The sequence below is a fragment of the Kogia breviceps genome, chromosome 14 (genome assembly GCF_026419965.1).
Source record: "Kogia breviceps isolate mKogBre1 chromosome 14, mKogBre1 haplotype 1, whole genome shotgun sequence".
Taxonomy (NCBI): domain Eukaryota; kingdom Metazoa; phylum Chordata; class Mammalia; order Artiodactyla; family Physeteridae; genus Kogia; species Kogia breviceps.
Genome location: NC_081323.1, coordinates 84,916,993 through 84,940,847, shown reverse-complemented (window position 1 = coordinate 84,940,847; position 23,855 = coordinate 84,916,993). Strand labels below are relative to the sequence as shown.

General features: G+C 50.0%; 1 protein-coding gene and 1 pseudogene across 1 annotated transcript in view; both read left to right on the top strand.

Moving 5' to 3' along the window:
- Positions 1 to 948: 948 nt before the first annotated feature.
- On the top strand, positions 949 to 17,786 carry LOC131740694 (zinc finger protein 883-like; annotated as a pseudogene).
- TMEM225B (transmembrane protein 225B) overlaps positions 1,357 to 23,855 on the top strand; it is a 29,260-nt gene continuing 6,761 nt past the window's right edge. Inside the window, 6 exon segments of the mRNA XM_067012170.1 lie at positions 1,357 to 1,443; positions 17,601 to 17,742; positions 17,745 to 17,792; positions 19,132 to 19,212; positions 21,530 to 21,740; positions 22,983 to 23,129. Coding sequence (XP_066868271.1) covers positions 17,659 to 17,742; positions 17,745 to 17,792; positions 19,132 to 19,212; positions 21,530 to 21,740; positions 22,983 to 23,129 — 571 coding nt within the window. The 5' untranslated portion in view covers positions 1,357 to 1,443; positions 17,601 to 17,658.

Genomic DNA, 23,855 nt, shown 5'->3' with positions numbered 1-23,855 from the left:
TGATTTTGGAATTATTTTGCTGCCGCATCCCACTCTCTTTAAGAAAATGGTTACCCTTTTATATTTGTATTTCATCCATGTTAATAAATTTACAACTTGGACGTGTTAATAAATTTACAACTTGGACGTAATTACGACCGTCTTTCCCCCAGTTGCTTATATCCCGCAGACAGCATTTCCCCTGTCTTCCTCCACTGTCTCTCCTGAGTGTGGTTAGCCTCCAGGCTCTGGTTTGAACGGGCCAGGGTTGAAATCCTGCCCTCTACATTGCTCGCTAGCTGTGTAGCTTCTGGCGTGTAAGATAGTCAAAAGTATCAACTTTGTGGGATTGTTGTGAGGGTTAATGAGATAACTTTCAGTTTCAGTGCCCCATAACTGGTAGCTGTTATGTTTGAGTTTAAGCAGGAAAATCCTCTTTATCATGAACAGCTCGTTTCCTTATCCTTTTTTCCTGCTTCAGCATATCAGATACGCCTCTGCAAACCTGTACTCCAGGTGCAGTAGGTGTTTGGATTTTGATCCTCTTTCAGCCCTTTGGTACCAGTACGTTCCTCCTCTTTGTTTATATGCTCCAGGCATAACTGGGAGGCTGAGTTGAAGCGACAAGGGGAGAGGAGGACAGGCTGGGCCGAGGGCGTAGATAACAGGTTTTGCCCAGCAGGGTCAGCGTGGCCTGTGATCTTGAAGAAGGAATGTGGAGATGGGTGGAGCAGAGCGGAGGAGGCAAATGGGGTGCACACGGGACACTGGGGTTGAGAAAGAAGAGACAACCAATGTAGATCCTAAGTCCACTTGGGCGATGAAGGGCAAATAGAGAAATCTTTTCCGTCCTCCTTCAATCCCTCCTTGGGAAGGAGGACAAACGCCCAAGGAGGTCCCCCACCCGACTCCGCTCTGGACCCAGCTCCCCAGCGGCCCCTAGGGAGCCCACGATCGAGAGTAGACCTCCGAGTTGCCTAGACGGGCCCCGGAAGTGCGCGCCGAGGAGCTGGCGTTTCTAGTCCCCCTGGAGGCCGAGGTCGCCGACGCCGCCGGAACGCGCGGCCGGCTGAGCGAGTGAGTGTTGCGGTTCAGCGCTGGGGCGGCGGGAGAGGGTCGGGCAGGGTCGGGGTGGGGCGCGCTGCCGGCCGGCCGGGCGCTCCCCGCGGCGGGGCCCAGTCTGCCTGCAGGGGAGACGAGGCTCCCCCGACCGCCCCCAGGCCGGGAACCTCTCAGAAAGCGGCACCTACAGCACGGGCAGCTTTCCCTACATCTGTCCTCTTCTCGCTCTCTGTCCTGAAGTGACTGCCCGTTCCTTGGGTCGGGTTCTGAAGACCTTTTAGAGAAGATCCTGGCCTTGGAGCGGCACCGGGGACTGGACCCGGCCCATGGAGAAGCTGCCTGAGCAGACGTCCCCGGAGTCCCCGTGTCCGTCCCTCGAGCAGGAGCCTCGAAAGAGCAAGGGTGAGGAGAGCTGACCTAGCTGCTTTCTTTGTCTAAACTTTGTCCTTCCCACCGCGGCCTCAGATCAGATGGACACGATTAACCGTGCGCTTAGAGTTACCCTGGTGCAGGACACTGATTTTTTTTTTAACGTAAAACTCGATTACATGTAAATAAAGCCTATCACTAATGTTTCCTCTCTTCGTATGTGGAGCAGACAGACCCGCAGACCTGCAGCAGCACTGGCCATAGCACTAAGTCTTGAGGATCTGTCATTCCAGCACGTGTTAACTTGCTTGTCCTTTGAGAGGCTCAGTAAACGTTGTGTGAATAAAAGAATGAATGAACCCAGCCAAGTGTGTCCTATACCCCAAGTACCAGGAAAAGAGTGGGCTTCTCCCCCGAACCTGTCTTTCATCATTAGGGAAGATACATTTTCCACCCAGGATGTAAACTTCGAGAGGGTACCTTGCCTGTGGGGTACAGTAGACAGGCCAGCCACCTGCTGATGGAAAATGAGGTTAAACTGTAAACATCAACATTTAAATTTCAATCTACCATCCCACCATTATCTCGTATATGCTTGGCCTTTAAAAAAGGTGGATTTGGATTATTTAATTGAGGGACAAAGGCTTAGATAATCCACATCATGGATTTTGAGATGGCTAATGTTTGGAGGATTTTTGTTTCACATATTTAGCCTTCTAATTCTGTTTTAGGCTGATTTTTAACTCAAATATTCTATTGAGTTATTATAAGGTGCTGAGATTAAGTTGAAAGAAAACCTACCCCCATCGCCCCCCCCACCACCACCACACACCAGCTTAGAGTTGAGTTGGAATAGTTATCTGTGAGAGACTACAGGACAATAAACAATGTGGACGTTCACCTATCAACTGGGTATTGGCCCAGGAGGCCTTAGAAAGTCATATATTTGGCCTTGAAAGAATTTAGATTAAGAAAAGAATCAGAGTTTAGGTAAGAGGGGATAGGCCCTTATCATAGGCTCCTCGATGCTGGTCTTTCTAAGGCCAAGTGCCTTATTTGCCATCCTAAAATATTTACTTGTGTTAGTTCACAGTACCCAATGCATTCAGTTCATTCTCTGGAACCTGGCATTCAGGGTGTTCTGCAGTGGGGTCTCAACCCAACTTTAAAGTCTTTATCTCAGTGTTCCCCCAGACGGACCCCGCAAGACTGGTGCGTCTGCACAAGGTAATGCCGAAAACACTTTGCACTATCCACCATTGTGCCTTTGTGTCCTTTTTTGCGTCGCTGTCCCCTACATTCTCTGCCTACCCAAACCCCACACATCCGAGTGTCCCATGCCTGAAACCTCAGTGCAGGGCAGCCTCCTCCATCGGGTTTCTGAAACAGACTGGTGGCTGCCGGGAAGGAAACAAACACATGCTAGAGACGTTGATACGGAAACCTGTAGGACTTGGTGGTTGACTAAGTAATAGAGGGAAGTTGGGTGTAATCACCTTTGTTCCCTTTGCTATCACACCTCTTAAAAATCTCCACCAGTTGCTGTTCATTTTCTAACTGCCGTTCACTTGGTTCAGGGCGCCGCTTCTGCCCCATCGAAACTGATTATATCTACGTTGCCAGTGGCTTAACTAATGAATCCACTGGACATAATTTTTTTATCCCTAATTTTTTTAAATATATGTTTTTAATTTAAAAAAATTAAAAACAAGTTTTTTTTTTTGGTCTGCGTTGGGTCTTTATCGCCGCCTGTGAGCTTTTCTCTCTAGTTGCAGCGACCGGGGGCTACTCTTTGCTGCAGTGCACGGGCTTCTCATTGTGGTGGCTTCTCTTGTGGAGCACGGGCTCTAGGCCCACGGGCTCAGTAGTTGCGGCACACGGGCCCCAGAGCGTGTGGCCTTCAGTAGTTGCGGTGCATGGGCTCAGTAGTTGCAGCGTGCGTGCTCTAGGGTGTGCGGGCTTCAGTAGTCCTGGTGCGCTGGCTCAGTAGTTGTGGCTCGAGGGCTCTAGAGTGCAGGCTCAGTAGTTGTGGTGCACGGGCTTAGTTGCTCCGTGGCATGTGGGATCTTCCTGGACCAGGGCTCGAACCTGTGTCCCCTGCATTGGCAGGCAGATTCTTTTATTTATTTATTTTTTTTTTGCGGTATGCGGGCTTCTCACTGCTGTGGCCTCTCTTCCGTTGCGGAGCACAGGCTCCGGACGCGCAGGCTCAGCGGCCATGGCTCACGGGCCCAGCTGCTCCGCGGCGTGTGGGATCTTCCCAGACCGGGGCACGAACCCGCGTCCCCTGCATCGGCAGGCGGACTCTCAACCACTGCGCCACCAGGGAAGTCCCATCCCTAATTTTTTTTGACCCTTTAGTATTTCTGTTGACCTGATCCCTGTTCCTTGAAACTCTTGTTCTTTGGTTTTGGAAGCACCGTTTTCTCCTGGTCCTGCCACTTGCCTTCTCAGGGTCTTTTCCATTCCTGTTTCTCTACTCCTTCCTTCCTTCCTTCCTTCCTTCCTTCCTCCCTCCCTCCCTCCCTTCTTTCTTCGCTGCACCACGTGCTTTGCAGGATCTCAGTTCCCCGACCAGGGATTGAACCCGGGCCACTGCAGTGAAAGCGCAGAGTCCTAACCACTGAACCACCAGGAAATTCCCTCCACCTGTTTCTTAAACATTGATTTTCCCCAAAGCAGTTCTCAGCCCTCTTCTCTTTCGCCCTCGTGGGTGATCTGTCCCCTTCTGAGACTTCAGGTTGCACTCTGTGCTGAACCAGACATCTGTAAGTATACTTCTGGACTCATTCTTTTCTGCCGCCCCCCACCTCCCTACCTTCCAGTGACTCCCTTGACTAATTTTAGTAGGTGCTTTTCCCAAGCCAGGAAACTTGGATCATCCTCTACATTCTCCTTCCCTCTGTATTCATTTGGCCACAAATCCTGTCAGTTTTTCTTGTCACCCCCCCCACTTTAGGCCCGTTGTATTTCCTTGCCGTGTTGACACATCCCTGTGCTGTCGGTAATTTCCCCCACTCTCGGCTGCCCGTAGTATTCTCTGCCTATAGAGGAGAGTCTAAAATCCTGAGTGTGGCATATACGGCTCTTCATTATGTTTTTCCAAAAAAAATTGTTCAGAGTGACTTGATTATTGTGTTTTTGTCTTTTCATTATCTGGCTCTACTCTCTTTTTTCTGCTCTGTGTCCTACTTCCTGCCCACACGGAGCATACGTCTCATTGAATTTTTCATCACTACTCCTTAAACTTAGTATTCCCTTTTATGTTTCTGAGCCTTAACATATGCTGTTGCTTTTGCCTGCAGTTCTCTTTACCTTGTTGGTCCCGATCATCGTTCAAGGTGCAGCTCAACGTCATTCTTTGAGGATGTCCATGTCCGCAGTTCACCCAGGGAGGGGTTTCGTTCCTAATTGTGCTTTGAAACAGCATTATAATCTCTGTACCAGAAGCTTGCACATAGTCAGCGGTACATAGGTTTGTTGAGTGATTAAATCAAACAGGAAGTATATTAGTTTCCTACGACTGCTATGACAAATTACTGCAACTGCATGGCTTAAAACAACTGTATTTTCTCATAGGTCTGGGAGCTAGAAATCCAAGAGGGCCAGGCTTGCTCTGAGGCTTCAGGGAAGAATCCGTCTTTGACTGCTTGTAGCTTCTGGTGGCTTCCAGCCATCCTCGGCATTCCTTGGCTTGTAGCTGTATCACTGCAATCACTGCAATCTTGCCTCCATTGTCACATGGCCTTCTTTCCCATGTGTTTCTGTTTCTGAATCTTCCTCTCCTTTCTCTTATAAAGATTCCAGTCATTGGATTTAGGGTGCACCCTAATCCATTATGGTCTCATCTTAACTAATTACCTCTGCAAGGACCCTATTTCCAAACAAGGTCACATTCTGAGGTATACATACATTTGGGGGTGAGGGCTCTATTTGACCCAGTACAGGAAGCGTTGCTCATTTCTTCTGCTGTTAGAAGTAAAGGTACTTGGGATCACACAGCTTTGTAGTTAAGCTGCTTGAAGAACTGTGTAGATTTCCTCCTCCCTTTAAATTAGAAGGAAATCAGTCTAGAAATGTTTTTTTAAACATTCATCCACAGGGACACATTTGATGAGCCTGTTATTCCAGAGGGCAACTGCTCTCTTCTTGGGCTTCTCTAGCTCTGTCTCAGACTGGCCACTGTCTGCAGAGGTATTCCAGGGGGTCCTGCCGTCCATCAGAGCTTGGATCCAAGTTTTTGATATTTCTTGTATAAGTGGCTCAAACCCATGAGGAGATATACCTCTCTGAATTCTATTTGAGTTTCAGTCCTGAAGACTTTATAAATGGTCAACTTGGGGCCCTCCGTGATTTATAGATTCTTCTCTTGATGGAGTATAGAACTTCCTTATAATGGATTGCTAGGAAATAATCAGGAGCATTTTAAAGCACCTAATGTGTGCAGAGTTCTTTACATAGTACTGGGGTTGGAGGAAAAGAAAGGGAAGACACCTGTTATTCTAGATGTACTTTCAAAATAAATTGAAGGGAATACTCACAAAAAACTAAACATATTTCGAAGGAGAGGCCCAAAGTCAATGTGGTTAAATGCCACGAGGAGCGGGCAGGAACTGTATGCTTTAGAGATTCAAAGGAACGATCCATTCCAGTGGGGGGTTGGAGCAGGGTTAAGTTTGGGGAAGGAGGTTGCCTTTGATCTGGGTCTTGCGGGGTGGATAGGATTCTGATTGGTGAAGTTGGAAGGGAGGCTGATCCAGGTGGAGGAAGGTCGAGCGGAGAAGGAATTGCGTGGGGAGCTAAATGTTCAGGGGACATTTCAGAGTGACCGGAGCATAGAGTAGATTGATAGAGGACGAGACTAAAGGCAGAGCGGAGCACGAGCGTGGCAAATGAATTTAGATTTTCCTGGCAGAAACTGAAGTATGTGAGCTTTGCTTAACAGGAGGCTAGCAGGTGAGCATTGCAAATGAAGGAAGAGAGTCTAGTTTGTCTAGTGTGAGAGGTGGTTAGGATCTGACTTTAGGATATTAGCAGTGATAACAGGAAGGCGGGAAAAAAAGAAGGATTGCTACGTTGTAGGTAGAAGCAATAGTACTTTTATTTACTGAGTGGATGTGAGGACAGAGAAGAGTGTCACTGGTCCTTATTTACCGCCCACCCCGCCTTTTATTTTGAAAAATGTTAAAGCTGCAGGAGAGTTGCAAGGCTACCGTACCAAGTACCCACACACCAGAAGTGTATGTGCAGGTTTGGGATGGGTTGATCTCAAGAAACTGGTGTGAGAGCCGTCGTGTGGAAATGTCTTTTTCGATTACTGGAGATGCTGTAGCTGGTCTGCGAATATCCCCCATCCCAGTAGATGGGAACACCATCCCTCCAGCTACACAACCCAGAGAGAAACTTTTGTTTCTCTCATCTCCACATCCGTCAGCCAGTGATCCTGTCCATGCGACTGTCAACGTTTCTTTCCAGAATCCAAGTGCTTCTTACTACCTCCTCCGCCACCGTCTTGGTTCAGGTCGCCATCATGTCTCCCCTGGATTCTCGCAGCAGCCTGGGTGTCCTGCCTCTGCAGTTGCCTCCCTGCAGCCTCTGCCCAGCATGGCAGCCAGTGCGATCCTGGTAAAGTGTCAGCTCGTGTCTTCCTCTGGTCCGAACCCTCCAGTGGCTTCCCGTCTCACTCTGAACTAAACCTCTTACACACCTGTAGCCTACAGGGTCCTGTGTCCTCTGGTCCCCCTTCTGTGTCTCTGACCTCAGTTCTCACTTCTCTCCCCCTTGCTTGTTCTGCTCCAGTCACACTGGCCTCTTGGAACACCCAGGGTCTCGCACTTGCTGTTTCTTCTATGTGTAATGCTCTTTCCCACATATCCTGATCTCCTTCAAGTCTTGGCTTAAATGTCATTTTCTTAGTCCCCCTTTGACCGTGATATTTAAAATTGCAACCCTTTTGCCCACTGCCCCCTGGCACTCTAATCCTTGTTCCTTGCTTTGTTCCTCTATAACACTTCTATGACCTTTTAACAGTATGTAATCGACATAGTTTACTATCCATCTCCTTTAATAAAATGAAAGGTCTTTGAGGATTTTTGTGTTTTGCTTACTGATGTATCTCAGAGTCTGGAACTATACCTGGCATGTTGTTAGTGATCAGTAAAACGTACTGACTGTTACATGACTTAAAGATGAGGAGTATTTCAAGAGCTGTAGGAAAAGGATCACCTTCAGCTTCATGGAGAAGGTGATATTGAACAGGGCCTGAGAGCAGTGAGATTAACATTCTCGACTGCGTTGGGCAGGCTGTCAAGTCTCGGGCAGTGGGCCAAATAAAAGGCACATCCGGGCTTCCCTGGTGGTGCAGTGGCTGAGAGTCCGCCTGCCGATGCAGGGGACGCGGGTTCGAGCCCCGGTCCGGGAAGATCCCACGTGCCGCGGAGCGGCTGGGCCCATGAGCCGTGGCCGCTGGGCCTGCGCGTCCGGAGCCTGTGCTCTGCAACGGGAGAGGCCGCAACAGTGAGAGGCCCGCGTACCGCAAAAAAAAAAAAAAAAAAAAAAAAAAAAAAACCACCACCACCACAACAACGAAAAGGCACATCCTCTACAACATCTCAGCCTTCACATATTATGACTAGAGTGGTTCAACAGATAGTAAGGAGGCTTTGTGTAGGGAGAAGGTCAGAATGAGGCTGGAAAGACAGGTGGGGGCCAGGTCAGGGAGGTAGAGAAGAAACCCTAGTCCCTGCTCCTCAGGAGCTTGCAATCTGTCTGACAAGTAAGGTAAACACACGTGCAAGGGGACGTAAAAACATTAAATCCAGTCATACCTGGTAGAATAACTAACATTGAAAAGATAAGAAATAAAAAGTGTTGACGAGGATGTGGAGAAAAGGGAACCTTCGTGCACTGTTGGTGGGAATGTAAATTGATGCAGCCATTATGGAAAATGGTATGGAGGTTCCTCAAAAAATTAAAAATGGAACTACCATGTGATCCAGCACTTCTGGATATTTATTCAAAGGAAAAGAAATCATTCTCTTGAAAAGATATCTGCACCCCCAGGTTCATTGCAGCATTACTTACGATAGCCAAGACATGGAAACAACCTAAGTGTCCATCGACGGATGAATGGATGAAAACGTGCTATCTGTACACACAATGGAACATTATCCAGCCATAAAAAACACGGAATTCCTGCCATCGCAACAGCACGGATGGACTTGGAGGACATTATGCTAAGTGAAATAAATCAGAGAAGGACAAACACTGTATGACCTGACTTGTATGTGAAATCTGAAAAATCCAAACTCATAGATATAGAGAACAGAGTGGTGGTTGCCAGAGGCAGGGGGTGGGGAGTGGGAGAACTGGATGAAGGGGGTCCAAAAGTACAAACTTACAGTTATAAGGTGAATAAGTCCCAGGGAAGTAAGGTACAGCTATAGTTAAGGTACAGCTATAGTTAATAAGGATGTAAGTTACAGCTATATAAGGTACATGTAGTATATTTGAAAGTTGCTTAGAGAGTAGATCTTAAAAGTTCTTATCACAAAAAAATTTGTAAGAAAACCAGTATCCAAATTGAATGTACGGAAGATGAGGGCATATCTGGAGGTGGAGAACAAGTGTAAATATGGTTCTGTGAGACCGAATACTTATTAAATTCCTTAAAGATAATGACCATTCCCTACTAAAATCAGGGTTGCATATGTTTTAGAGTTTCACTGCTGATGGAAGTGATACTACATTGGATATTCCTCAGCACCCCCTTTTTCCAGAAAGATCCCCCTAAGCAGAGGGCCTTCTTTCTGTAATATCACTGCACTTCAGTAAGCCATATTTAATAAGTAAAACTTGAGAAATGTATTACAGTAAACAGGAGATGTTTTTCTAAGGTCTCCCTTAGATACAGCTAGGGTGCAGAATTTTTTGTTTGTTTGTTTTTTAATTTTTGGCCGCACCGCGTGGCATGTGGGATCTTGGGTCTTAGTTCTCTGACCATGGATTGAACCTGCGCCCCCAGCATTGGAAGGTAGAGTCTTAACCACTGGACTGTCGGGGAAGTCCCCAGAATTGGTTTTTGAATGTTCTCTTAGAGTTTAAATAGATTTGGAAGTATTTCTCACTACCCTGTGCTTCATATTTTAAACAACTTTTCCCCCTATTCTCCCCTCCCTTCCTCTCGCAAATCTCCCAGTTTGTACCATTTCTAAAAGATGCATCTAAGGTCCGAGTATACCATGTTCATGAATGAGCATGTGAGCATCTGTGTGTAGAGAGAGGCTCTCAACAGGAGTGAGGAAGGTGCTGGTGTGTGATTACAGGAAGGGAGCCTTCCCTGTTACCACAGTGACAACGCATGTGAGCAGGGTACCATGTGGACAGAACCTCTGCGTGAGCTTCTTTTATTGATCTGCTCAGTCCGTGCCCCTCCCCTCACAGAGCCCCCAGCATCACCCTTCCTGTGTTCTGAGATAATCCCACCTCCCTCAAACTCTGCTTTCCTATTCTGCTAATTCCAGTATATCTGTCTGGTCAGGGACTTCACATATAAATCCTCACTTTAGTTTCCCCACCACTTTCTCCAAATCTGCTCAGCTTGTATCCATCTCGTCCTCCTATTGTGAGGCCATTTTTTGTACTTTTTTGAACCAGATACCCTGGAATACTTGGATCATCCTGTTTCCCACAGGGAGTTTTTATTGTTACATATACTTTTTTTTGTATTTTCCGTCAGATGGTGAGACCTGGACTGAGGATCAATTAATTATAAAGCAGAAAACTCTTGAAGTAGGGACACAGCCACATGAAGGAGAGGAATGTGAACGAAACAAACATGCGGGACCCTATGGGTATGGACAGAATTTTGGTCATATCTCAGACTTTATCCAACAGCCACACATTCTTAGGGAAGAGAAATCTCAAATGTGCAACGTTTGTGGCAAGCTATTCAGACGGAACACATACCGTATTCAGCGTGAAAAAATTCACACACAGGAGAAGCCTCATGAGTGTCATGAATGTGGAAAAGCCTTTGGCCATAGTTCAAATCTCATTCAGCATCAAAGAATCCACACCGAGGAGAAACCCTACGAATGCGGTGAGTGTGGGAAGGCCTTCCGGCGCAGCTCACACCTCATCCAGCATCAGATCATCCACACGGGGGAGATGCCTTACAGGTGTAATAAGTGCGGAAAAGCTTTCGGTCGGAGCTCAAGCCTCCTTCGACATCAGAGGATTCACACTAGGGAGAAGCCCTATGAATGTACCGAATGTGGGAAGGCCTTCAGCCAGAGCTCAAATCTAACAGAACATCGGCGGGTTCACACCAGAGAGAGACCATACGAATGCGTCGACTGTGGGAAAGCTTACAGTCGTAACTCACACCTCATCGAACATCAGAGAGTCCATACAGGGGAGACTCCTTATGACTGTAATGAGTGTGGGAAATCTTTCAGTAGGAGTTCACTCCTTATCAAACATCACAGAATTCACACTGGAGAAAGACCCTATGAGTGTAGTGAATGCGGGAAGGCCTTTAGTCGGAACTCCCACCTTATTCAGCACCAGAAGACTCACAGTGGGGTAAAACCTTCTGAATGTAAAGAATGTGGGAAAACCTTCAAGTACAGTTCATACCTTATTGATCACCTGGGAATCCATTCACGAGAGAAACTGTGAATGAGGTGAAGGTGCTAAAGTCTTTGGTTGGAGTTCAGCTCTTAGCGAACATCAGAGAACTCGCGCTGGGGAGAAAACCTTTGGCTGTAGTGAGTACAGACGGCCTTCAATCCTAGCTCAACTCTTACTGAGACCTGAAAATCCACATAGTGGACAGATCTCATGGATGTGTTCAGTGCATGGGTACCTTTAGACAGTTAAACCCGCCTTACTCAGCATTAGCCAGTTTGCTTTGGGGGAACAATGGGTATGGGGAGAGCGTTGCTATGTGTCGGAGAGGGGCACGAAAGGGGCATCATGTGACACTACACAAGGAATGACTAAAGGGGAAGCTTAAGTTAGCACTACTTTTTATTTGATTTTGAGGATCTACATCAGAGGGAGATTCTATGGGTTTTTTTCACATCTCCATAATCTTCCGCCAGAAATGGAATGGGTTAGGTCCATTCCAGGGAAGAAAGAATCAGGGCATTCTGGATTCAGACTCATAGATCAAGAAAGCTGCAGTGTGACCTTTGAATCCAGTAGCTTTCCATGTATCTCATCTGTCCTGTCGGTTGTAACTATACATGGAAGTGGCTCCTGGGTCTTCTTGGACCAGCATTTTCCCTCCTCAATGTCCTGCAGACTACTGACTCTCTTTTTGTTTTATATTTCATAGATGCTTTTAATAAATGGGCAAATTTTCTAAGCCCAATAATTTCTCGGTATAACATGTCATGGGCTTTGTTATGTGTCACCTCCGGTAGGCTGAAGTGCATTTGTCAGATTTCCCTTTCTTGTATTTTTCGGTTTGTGTGGTCTACAAGGGAGATTCTTGGGAGAGTTGGAGGGCAGAACAGAAGCAGCAGTAATTTTGTAGCTCACACATGTCACTGATCTGCTGACTCACCTCACTGGAGCTGGACATGAAACTAGTCTACCTTCCCCAGGATTCTTTTTTGCCTTTACTGGGCTGTGGTTTTCCTTCTCTGAATCCTAGTCATACACATGCTTATTATCCTATGAGAAGTACACATTTATTTCAAGTTTTGGTAGAGAGAAATGGTTAGCTTCTGGCTGTTTTTAAAAAAGAACCTCAATAATAAGCTTCAAGATTTCCTATCAGGAAAGCTACTGTTCAGACTCCTTTATAACAAAACTTCCATCATAACCTGAGGCAGAGCTTCACTACCGTGTAATTATCGAGGGAAAAGTTTGCAAAGTAGTTGAATAGTGTGATACATGATTGACTGATAAAATATTAAAAAATCAAAAATTTAAGCACCAATTTATCATGAATATTTTAATCATTAAAGGAGATTCCCAAAGTACCTCTAGTAGGCAGTGTATTTTAATTTATTCTAGGCATCTGAGAGAAATTATCTACTTTGTCGTAAACACTTATGTTTTGATTACAACAAATCAGATTATTTTTCCTCCTGTTAGTCTGGATTAGTGATTATCTAAAATATCAGTGAAAACTATACTTACGTTGTAGACTCTTGAAATTGAAAGTTGCCTCTGTCTTGTATACCTTTCCCTGCCTGGTCTGGTGATATGCACACAGGTGTTCAGTGGCTGTGGAGTGAATCTGCTTACTGGAAGCCAAAGTCTTCCTGTTTGTCTCCACGCTTCTCTGCACTCCCCCACCTTCCTCCCCTGTTCCTGTAGGTGATTATCACACTACACAAGGGTCACCTTGCCATCTGGACACCCTGAGTAGACTCTGTGAGGCCAGGTCTGAGCCCTCAGCCAGTGGGCCCACTTACTCCCTCTGGCATGTGACCCTCTTTGAGTCCCTTCCACCCCCTTATACCACAGAAAGGGCCCTTTCCTTCTGTGGGGTCTGAGAAGCTTCCGGAACAAGGCAGGGCTTGATGAGTGGGGTCTGAAGGCCAGGTCGGATTCTGACTGGCAGAGAAGGGCACCCCAGGACAAGGTAAGTGTGTGGGGTCACGTACCAGACCTCAAGAGCGGAGGTGTCCCTGGAGGCCAGGAGAGGGGAGAAAAGAGTTTGCCTATAGCAGTATCAAAAGCACTCAAGCGGGCCTCTGGTTCTTTAGGCACAAATATTACTAGTGGACAGAGTAGTTCATCAAGCCGTTAGAGCTCAGGTGAACACGAGGGTGACCAGCTCATCCCAGTTTGCCAGGACCTTCCCAGCCTTAACATCGTCCCACATCCAGTAAAACGCTCCGTCCTCCGCAAACCAGGAGGGTGGATCACCCGAACCCATCGTGACCTCATTCCCCCACCCCTCATGGCTCCTGGCTGCAGCAGGACCCAGTAGAGCAGAGATTCTCAGCTTGGGTTACCTACTGGAATCAGCTGGGGAGCTTTCAAAGCACCGGAGCCTCCGTCTCTGAGGTTGTGTACATTTGGTACGGGGTACGGCCTGGACTTTGGGGTTTTGTGAGCTCCCAAGTAATTCTAACGTGCAACCAAGGTTGAGAATCTATACAGTAGAAGTTATCAATGCTTCACAGGTGCTAAGAGGACACAAAGAGACCACACAGGAGCTGGTGGCTCAGGCCCTGAGGGCTGGCAAGAGGGCTGGGCTGGGAGTACGGAGAGACTCTGGGGCCTGTGTGAGAGGAGACAGACAGGGTGTCCCAGGCCAGGTGGAAGGAGCGGTGGGAGGGACTGTTGTGCTGGCGGGGGAGCCAGCTATTGGGTGGGCGCCCTCAGGGCCTGCTCACTGCCGGGTTCTGGTTCTGTCCTGTGCAGTAAAGCTCTGGTTTGGGTAACTGTGGGTTTTTCCTTTGGAGCTCGGGACCAAGGAAGCACAGAGCCTGGGGCAGTCAGAACTCTGAAGACTCCAGCCCCAGCGCATGGGCTCTCTACCTGCTTTTCCAGCAGGCAGCTCCCCTTCCCTTGCCTGCCCCCTACCCTAGACCCAGGAAAACATGAAAATGCTTCCAGAGGAGACTATGACCTAAACTTATACACACTTTCTAAAATATTCAGTCCTGGGAGGGGCTGGTCTGGCAGTCCCAAGCCATACTTTGAACACAGCCTTGGGCCCCCTGGGTGAGAGGCATTCCCTATGCTCTGGTTGAAGGGGTAGGAGTCTTTGGGCAATGGGGATCTTGACCTAAAAAAAAAAAAAAAAAAAAAAAAAAGCACAACGTGAGAGCTGTGAGTTAAGTTTTATTTGGGGCAACATAAGGACTGCAGCCCCCGGGGCGGGGGCCAGCGTTTTAGATAACTGAGAAACTGCTCCGAGGAGGAGGCAAGGGGAGCCAGGATATATAGGAGTTTGGCAACAAAGGACAGGCTGTCGGGACATCAAAAGATTATTGTTAAAGAAAACCAGATATCTCAAGGAATTTAGCGCTTTTCTATGTATGGGAGGATGCAAGAGTCTTGGCTCACTGAAATCATTCAGTTGCTGTGCACCTCAGTTATCTGGGGCCAGTAGCCGGACACATCCTGAGTTTCCTCAGGGTTCACCCCAGGGAGTGGCCGGAGTCTGATGGCTGCTAGATGGCAGGTGTTCTTTTCAGCCCTGAGCTTCCTTAGCTCACGTTGGAGGGCTGCAATCGTTGACAACGGTGACATCCTTTGTTTATTGATATGGCAGGAAACAGTCCATGCCTCAGGGAGATAGGAGGAGGAGGAAAATGAGTTTTGGCAGTGGCACCCACCTGGACTGCTTTAATCCCACCAAAGGCCCGTCATGGCCCCCAGAATGAAATCAACGAGACCCTTCAAATCCCGGCTCTGACCACTGACTTCTCCAGCCCTCTGTGGCCTCCCCTTCTCCCAGTCATTCTGAAATTCACCGGGTCCTTGAACACAGTAGTTTTCAAATGTAGGTCAAGAGCCACTAGGGGGTCTTAAAATTAATTAATTGTAATGAGTTGAGAGCAGCAAAGGGTAAAAGGAAAAAGTAGGCAGAACTAGACTGGAGTAGAAAACATCCATCACAAAGGTAGGTCAGACTTTTGTTCTGTTTGTGCACAAGGGAGCATGTGTGCAAAGTATAATGTACAGTATTTCTTGCTGTAGCGCAGGTAAAAGTCTTTGCACATTGCAATCCCTTTTTGGGAGTAAGATTCTGTCTAGAAAGGCCTTCTTGGCAGGTCTTCCTTTGGACTGAATTGTTCGGGCTCTGCAATTGCCGTAGCATGCTAGACTTTTTGTGCACCGAGCACACTTTAAAAAAATGATTTATTCAGTTGCCTGTTCTCTGCGCTTGCTGCAAGCTCGATGAGGGCAGGAACCACGTTCACCTATCCTGGCCTCTGTCATTAGAGAAAGCATTCATGTTGAGTGGCTGAGTGATAAACCCAGGTTCAGGTTCCAGCTGTTTGTGTTCTTAGACAAGGTCTCTTTTTATTTTTTCTGATTTTTTTTTGTCTGATTTATATATAGAAAACTTGAAAGAATAGAATAATGAACACCCTATATATCCTCCACTTAGATGGACAGTATTAATATTTTTCCATATTTGCTTTCTATCTATATGCTATTTTTCTGAATCATTTGAAAGTAAGCTCAGATACAACCTTTACCCTAAATACTATGGCGTGTGTCTCCTAAGAGTAAGGTCATTCTCCTACATAATCGCAACACTATTAACATACCTAAGAAAAATAATTTAATTCCGTAATACCATCTAAAATGGAGTCTGTATTTAGAGTTTCCCTAGTTGCCCCAAGAAAGTGTTTTATAGTTAGATTATTTCAAATCAGAAAAATAAATCAAGGGTCACATTACATTTGGCTTTATATCTCTTTAGTTTCTTTTAATCTAGAATAGTTCCACTTTTTTTTTTTTTAATGACAGTGTCTTGGAGACGTCAAGAGTTATCCTTTATAATTTTCTACAAAATTGATTTCCTTGTTTTCCTCTGGTGGTATTTAGCTTCCTTCTCGCCCCCCTGTATTTTCTCTTAACTGGAAAGAGGTTTAGAGGCCTGATGACACATTTTTGGCAAGAATACCTCACAGGTGATGTCTCCTTCATACTGTTACCACCTCAAGAGGCACACGAGGTCAGATTATTCCACCCCAAGTAGTGCTGTCTGTTCACTTGTTTAAGGTAGTGACTGCTAGATTTCTCCGATGTAAAGATATGTTTTCCTTTTGCAATTAGTAATTTGTGAGGATGATAAACTCCAGCTCCATGTGAAGAATCTGTTCCTCTACAGCCTAATGTCTTTAGTAATCATCCATGATCCTTTAGCAACCATCCACGTGATAGTTTGGCCATGTTGTTAACCTGAGACTCAGTTTTTTCATCTGCAGCCTGGGCATAATAATGCCCATGATTTGGATTTGATGTGTAAAAAAGTATGACATAGAGTGCATATGACGATGCTGTCACGGTCTGCCACAACGTCTCCCTTCTTCTGAGAACACCTTTTAGAAAGGTGTTCTAAAGGTGTTCACTTCCTTTTAGAAAGTTTGTACGCTGCTCCAGATAAGTGGTCCAGCTTCTTAGATGATCCTACCTGCCCGGCCTCTGTGGGGCACAGCTGAGTCATCTTCTTTGGCCAGAGTGGAATGAGCTTTTGACCAGAGCTGAGCCAATCAGAATGCTTCCCTGGGAAATTTCCAACCAGGTAGGGGTGGGAGTAGGGTGAAGAAGATATTCTTTTTCCCTCAGGTGGCTAAATGTGAGATGTGAGTCTGGAAGTTGACTGTGTCCCCTGCCGCCTGGAGGATGATAGCCTATGGGGTGGAGGGGATCAAAGCCATCTCTCTGAGATCAGGGCAGAGGGGGTCTCCCTGGCCTGGCTCCAGGCCTCCCCAGCTGTATTCTGCCCTGCCCCAGCTAAGCCAATAAAGACCCTGTCTTGCCTGAGCGCTTACAAATCGGGGTCTGAACCTTAGGACAGATAGAATCCTGACTAGTAAAAGGGCCTTTGCTATGCCTCTCACATGATAGGTGATTCAATAAATCAGTGGTTCATCAGCTGTCATCGCTTCCTGTTGTCTTTGAATATGTGCTGACCCTAGTGGAGAGGTGTGAGGAGGTGGCAGACATGGTCCCGGCTTTTTAAAATCTTAGGAATTACAAATGCGTTTCCTTGGTGGGCGTAGACTCAAAGCCAGGGGGGCTGGTGAATTATCCGGCTCCAAGTGTGGCCGCCCTTGCCACTCGAACCGGCCCCCCAGCCCCACCCCCAGGGCCAGGAGTCAGAGTGCCTCTCCTGGAAAAAGTTTAAAACCAGCCCACGTGGTGAGAGGTGCAGTCAGCCTTAAGACGCGAGGGCAGAGAAGAGCGGAGCAATGTGAGGGCCGGGGGCGGAGGGGCGGGGGGCTGAAGGCGATCAGAACGCATGCGCAGGGCAAGGGCGAGGGAGGGCCTGGGAGTGGGGGATGGGGGGAGCGAGGGTCTTGGGGAAGGGGAGCGAACTGGCAGGGCCTTGGGTAGTCAGGAAACTGGCTTCTTGCAGGCTCGCGGTGCAGGCTGCTGTTTGTGCAGCGCTGCCTCTCTTCGGGGTCCACAGCGACGTGTCTTCCAGGCACTTCAGCCATCTCACGGGCGGAGTTACTATTATCATTCCCGTTTCACAGATGAGAAAACTGACACCCAGGAAGGAGAAGTAACCCACCCAAGGTCATCCTGCTGGTGATGGCGGAGCTGGAATCCGAATTCAGCTCCGCGGACTTCGGGTTGCTCCAGCCCCCACTCTGTTCCGCACACCGGTGAGCGAGGCCGGTACCGCGGACCACCCCGGAGGCCGGGTCCCCCCAGCCGAGGGCCAGGTGAGCGGCGGGCGGCGGCGGGCCGGGAGGTGAGAAGCCCCGCGCTCCCCTGCAGCGCCCCGAGGGCTCGGTGGGCTCTGCCGGGAGACGGAGCAGACCCTCGCCGGGCCTCGGGGGCCAACGGAGGGTCCGGACCGCGGGCCGCCCGGAGGGAAGCCCCGCCCGGGAGACCGGGAGACCCCAACGGTGCCTCGGCAGAGGGACGGGAAACAGTGGGGGGGCGGTGGCGAGCGGAGGTGGAGCCACGGGTTGGGAGGGGGAGGGCGAGGAAGAGGAAGAGGCCCCCCCAAACCCCAAACATTACCGGCCGGCTGTTGGGACCCGCGGGGCTGGATCTGGGGGCTGATGGCCAGGTCAGCACCCACCTTTGGGTCTGGAAAATGTCACTGGGGCTTTGGGGCCACGGAAGGGTGGAGGGTGGTCAGCAGGAAGGAACCTCTGACGGAACCTAAGCCAGCCTGCAGCCCAAGTAGCCTCAAATGACTGGCGGGAAAAGTGGGGAGTGAGGCTCCTCGCGGCCCAGACGGTTCCCTCCTGGTCTGTTCCCGGTCCAGCCTGAGATGCACTTTATGTTGCCCTCTCGTTCTTCGCCCTGTACTGTAGTTCTCAGCTGTCCCTGGCATGCGCAGGGCCTGGGCCGGTGACAGGGCTGCCCTCGGGCCGCAGCGCGATGGCTCAGGGAGACCCTGCCAGCGGGAGCCCGGGCCCCACGGAGCATGCAGCTCTCCTACTTTACAGTGCCATAGGTCCTTTTCAAAGTAATAATGAAAACAGTTGGTGATGGTAGACGGCAGTCGTTTTGCTTTGTTTTGAATGCGCTTGGCAAAGTAAAAAGTTGGCAGTTTTCTGTTCCCCCCATTCTCGCTCCCTGACCCCCACTTTTGGGAATCCCGAGCTGAACTGCTGGCCAGTGGCGACTGGTGGAGAGGTGAGGAGGGAGGGGCAGCTGTGCAGGCCTGTGGTCCCCGCCTCCTCTCTGACTGAGCCTGGGATCCGGGACCAGTCCGTCCCTCTTTCCAGCTGTTTCCCCGTCAGTAAAAAGGGTTCCCCAAATGCCCCTTTATATGAACGTGTCTATGGTCCTTTGAGTCTGGCTTATATCAGTGTCCCCCAGTTGTATATCCCTGGGGCACGGTCGTCCAGAACCAGCCCTGAGGGCCGCTCCACGCAGGACGCCGGCCTATCCCCGGGGAAAGGCCCACAAGGTCCCCCTCACCGGAGAGCAGCCTGGGGTGCACAAGGGGACAGACAGCTAGGAGCTGGTGCCTGGCCTCTCAGTCCCCCCGGGGCGGGGGGAGCGCTGTTCCGCGTGACAAGTTTATGTGTCTCTTCTCCCCAGTACTTACCAAGAGCCTGCGAGTTCCTGTCTGTTTTCATCCCGGATTCTCCCCATTGGCCTAAGCTGGGTATGGGGCGCCCGGTAAGTACACAGTTCACTTTTGTGGAGTGAATGGTTAATGGCTGGTGGCTGGGAGGGGCCGTGGAGTGGACAGGACCCAGCTGAGCTTTGCAGAAGATGTGGGATTTAAAAGGTCTAGAGGTGAAGTGAGGGCACCGCACCACCCTGCTCCCGGGAGAGCCTGGAGGTGCTTTTGGGGGTGACTGTGGTGTTCTGGGAATGGAGGGAGACATGGCGGGTGTGGAGGCAGGAGGCCGGGTGCGTGGGAAACTTTATGAAAGGAAACCTGAGAAGGTGAGGAATGCTGATGAGGTGGAAGCGTGGGAGACACGGAGAAGCCGTGGGAGACACGGAGAAGCGGCAGGAGCTCCAGCCTAGAGAGCGTGGGGGATGGAGAGGGTGACTAAAATAGGGACGGCACCGAGGTCAGCTTTACACACGTGAGGTCCAGTGGGGGGCGGGGGAGACAGGAAGGGGCGCAGACCATCAAGGGAAAATGTCCAGGGTTCTCCATTCCATCCAGAGGACGGGGGTCAAGATGCCGCCATGGCTTTAGAGAGCCGGGACTCAAGGCTCTCTGGCCTTCATCCTCTTAGAGTAGAGGACACCGAGGCCCTGAAGTTCAGGTGACTCATCAGTACTGGGCAGAGGGTGGAGGGAAGGTGGAAAGGGAAGCTTTGCGGAGACGGCAGGATACATTTTTCAGGTGGGAAGACCTGAAAGAAAGAAAGTAATGAACAACGGAAAGAGGATAGAGTGCTTTAGAAAGTTTCCAAGCCCTCTGACCGCAGTCGAAGGTTAACAGTTGTTAACCCTTCTATAGACAGCAGATTTCCTCTGCCCTCTACCATCAGGCTTGTTCTGCTGTGGTGATCAGCAGAGCTCAAAGCCTCAGAGACGCTCCTTGCCCCCGGCTGCGGTGAGAGGGGCGTCCGCATGGGGAGCGTGGGGGGCCCCGGTGCGTGGACACACACAGGGCTGCAGAGGAGAGGGAAACCCCTCCCTCCGAGGGCCTTGTCTTGCGCGCAGCAGTGCGCAGCTGCGAAGCTTGGTTCTGCCAAGGCAGTCTGCTTAGGCAGGAGCCTCCAGGCCTGGCTCTGGGCATGACTTGGAAAGAAGGGCTGTTGCCTTGGGGTGTCCTCCACCTCCCATGTCCTGTCTCTCTCTCACCCCCTGTTGTTGCCATTCTGCATCGCTGTGTGGCCAGGGTCATTGGGGGCCACCCGGACAGGGCCCGCCCTGCCTGCCGCACCCAGGCTTCCAGCCGCCCCTCTCCTTCCCCTGCTAGCCTGGAGAGGAAAGCAGACTCGTCGAATACATTTGCCCTTAGGTTGTGAATGTGAATTTCCCACAGGAACGTTTGCATTTTAGGAGAAGTTGGCGCCCCTCACCCTCCAACTTTAACCAAATGCCTGGGCCCTAGGCACTGTGCTTGACACTTTGTTGGCAGCATTTCACTTGGCCCTTGCAAGGACCTTACTAGGCAGGTGTTATTTCCTCCTTTTTCCAAATGGGGACCCAAGGTCCTGAGCGTTGTAGCCAGTTCCCCGAGGTTACCCAGCCAGCAAGCCATAAAGCTGGGACACAGTCACGGGCTTCCAGAACCAAATCCAGCTGTCGGCACTTAAATTCCACATCACGGGTGTTCCTTCCAAGAAGACATCCTTAATGACAGCTGGTGGTGATGGAGAAGTTATGAGGGATCCTTAACTGAGGGTCTTGACCTCCAGGCCTAGAGGGTACCTGGGGCTTCAGGAGGGTCTGTGAAACTCAAAAACTATTTTTAAAACTTTCTGTGTGCATATTTTCTGCTCATTTTTCAGCAGAGGCCTCCTCCAGGCCAGGTGGACCCCTGTCCGTCTACACCCCAGGTCCTGAGAAAAGAAAGGCCAGTCACTGAGTAAAGGCCCTTCAGGCCCTGGTTTTAATCTCTGCCCTGGCCCTCATTCTGAAATCTCAAAGGGCACATGGTAGCTGACAGGTGACTGGAGAGGTTCTTCTGCGGCCAGTGGGTGGCTGTCAACAAAACTGAGAGGTTAGAACGTTAGAGCTGGGAGAGGTGGGAATTTTACAGAGGTGGAAATGGAGGCTCCAAGAAGGGACCCCACACGCTCAAGATTGCCCAGTGAATTAGTGGCAGAAAATGTTTTATGCATTGTCTAGGCCTACTGAAGAGGTCTGTAAGGCTGTAAGTTTAATCAAGGCAAAGAAATCAACATTTCTCGAGCCTCACCTGTGCTAACATTTCCCGAGCCTCGCGTGTGCTCACATGTCCACGGGCATCATCTCCTTCACCCCGTGCTGCGTGAGACGCCCCCTTCATTGTTCCCCTCCACAGGTGATGCTGACATTAGAGGACAAAGACATGAAGGGGTTCACCTGGGCCATAGCCCCTGCCTTGACCTCCCTGGGCTACCTGCTTATACTGCTGGTCTCCATCTTCCCCTTCTGGGTTCGTCTGGTGAACGAGGAGTCCCAGGAAGTGTTTTTCAGTGGCCTGTTTGAGAACTGCTTCCATATCAAGTGCTGGAAGCCTCGACCCTTACCTGGTAGGGGGTGGGGATGGAGGCAGGGATGGGGGCGGGGATGGGACCCTTACCCGGTAGGGGGTGGGAATGGAGGCGGTGATGGGGGCGAGGGAGACTGGGCCAGCGTGAGCATTGGTGGGTGACAGAGGACTGGTAGGGGCAGCTAGGACAGAACTGAATTCGCCCCTGCCTTCTTCTCCCCACTAGAGTCCATTAGCGCCCCCCCTACACACACACACACACACACACACACACACACACACACACACACACACACACACACACACACACACACACACACTTAGTTGTGACGCCCACCGCTACCTCCTGGGATTGCCAGACGTCCCCTGTGGGGCCTTACTAGAGAAGCACTGGTTTAACCCCAGGGTAGGTTCTGGAATATCTGGGTCTTCAACACCTTTGTCTCTTTGTCCCTCCCCCAGCCGCTCACCTCTGCGCGCTCAGGAGGTCGTACAGACTTAGCTCAACAAGGTCTGAATCGTGCCAACAGTAGGAGAATGAATTCCCCTCAATCCTCGGTCTGTTTCACTTACTCCCGTTAACGGGGATAATTAAATAGGGGTGTGAGGGACTCCCTTGCAGAGTTCAGAATGTCCTGACCTCACAGAGTTCTGATTTTCCACCGGTGACTTATTTCAGTGTGACCAAGGCGGATGCAATTCTTCACATTTCCACATGCAACACATTTTATCACGACAGTTTCATTTTATGTTGTTTATTAAAGCCACCATTTTTTCCCCAGACAATACATGGTTTTCCCCTACGCTTTGGTACAACCAGATTCACGTAACAGTATTTGTTAAGAATTGGTTAATAATTTCAGTGTCTGGGGACTTCCCTGGTGGTGCGGTGGTTAAGAGTCCGCCTGCCAATGCGGGGGACGCAAGTTCGAGCCCTGGTCCGGGAGCATCCCACATGCCGCGGAGCAACTAAGCCTCTGCGCCACAACTACTGAGCCTGTGCTCTAGAGCCCGCGAGCCACAACTATTAAAAATAATCTCATCATTTCAGTGTCTGGAATTGCCCATCTAACTTTTTTTTCGTGTTATGGGGAACAAGATGGTGGGCCCAGGGCGTGCTTGGGGGCAAAGCAGCCGGGTCGGAGCCTTGGTCCCAGGCCACGCTTTGGGACCCGATGGCGACCAGGCTCCGGGGCCATCCCTGCCCAGGCTCCGCAGGGCTCTGCCCTCTGGGCCAGGGTGCCCGGCGCCAGCCCGCTCTCCCTCCCTCCCTCCCCTGCAGTTTACATCATCGCGGGCCGTGTTTTCCTGCTGTCCGCCGTCGTCTCGTCTCTCCTCACCACCGTCGTCATGGTGTCCTTTGCATCTCGGCTCTTTCCGAGGACCCGGAAGCACAATCTTGTGTCAGCCTTCATCAGCTTCCTCACAGGTGGGGCGCAGCTGGCGGGCCCCAGCCTTGTGGTTGGGGGATCTGGGGAGACGGCCAGAGACGGAGGGGGCGTGGTCTCTGGAGAGGGGAGTTTTAGGGCCCCTCTCCTCCACTGCCCTCTCAGTGAAGTAGCCCACCCCAACCCGCCCCCCCAGGGCGTGTGATCCTCTGCTTTGGGGCTCATCCGAACTCTGCACTCCCAGCGGACACGGTCCTCACAGCCTTGGCTTGGTGTCATCTGTCTGGGGGTCTTTTTCCCATAATCTCTATCCCAGCAACTGTCATGGAATCTGGCACAGGGTTATAATATAATCGAAATATAGGCTATAAATGAAATACAAATGTTTCTTGGATGAACGAATGGAAGAGATCATGTCTGCCCTCTGGAACCTTTTGACTTTAAAAGGCTGACCGAGGCGCTACCCTGGGAGGCTCCCATCAGATGCAGGAGGTGGAACGCTCACAGTGGGAAAATCAGGTTGAGTTTCGTCCAGAGCGTCACCCCCAGGAGCCCCCATCTGGAGTCAGCCAAGAGCACAGGCACAGAGGGTACCCGGGAAAGGGATTTCTGATCTCATGGGGCCCCTGGGAGGTGAGGCACACGGGCTTTGAGATGAGGTGGGAAGGAGGGCGAGACAGGCACGTGGGGTGGAGGTTATTGGCTCTGAAGGGGCACGGGGTGCGGGCAGGAGCCACACAGGCGTAGGAAGGCTGGAGTGGAGGTTG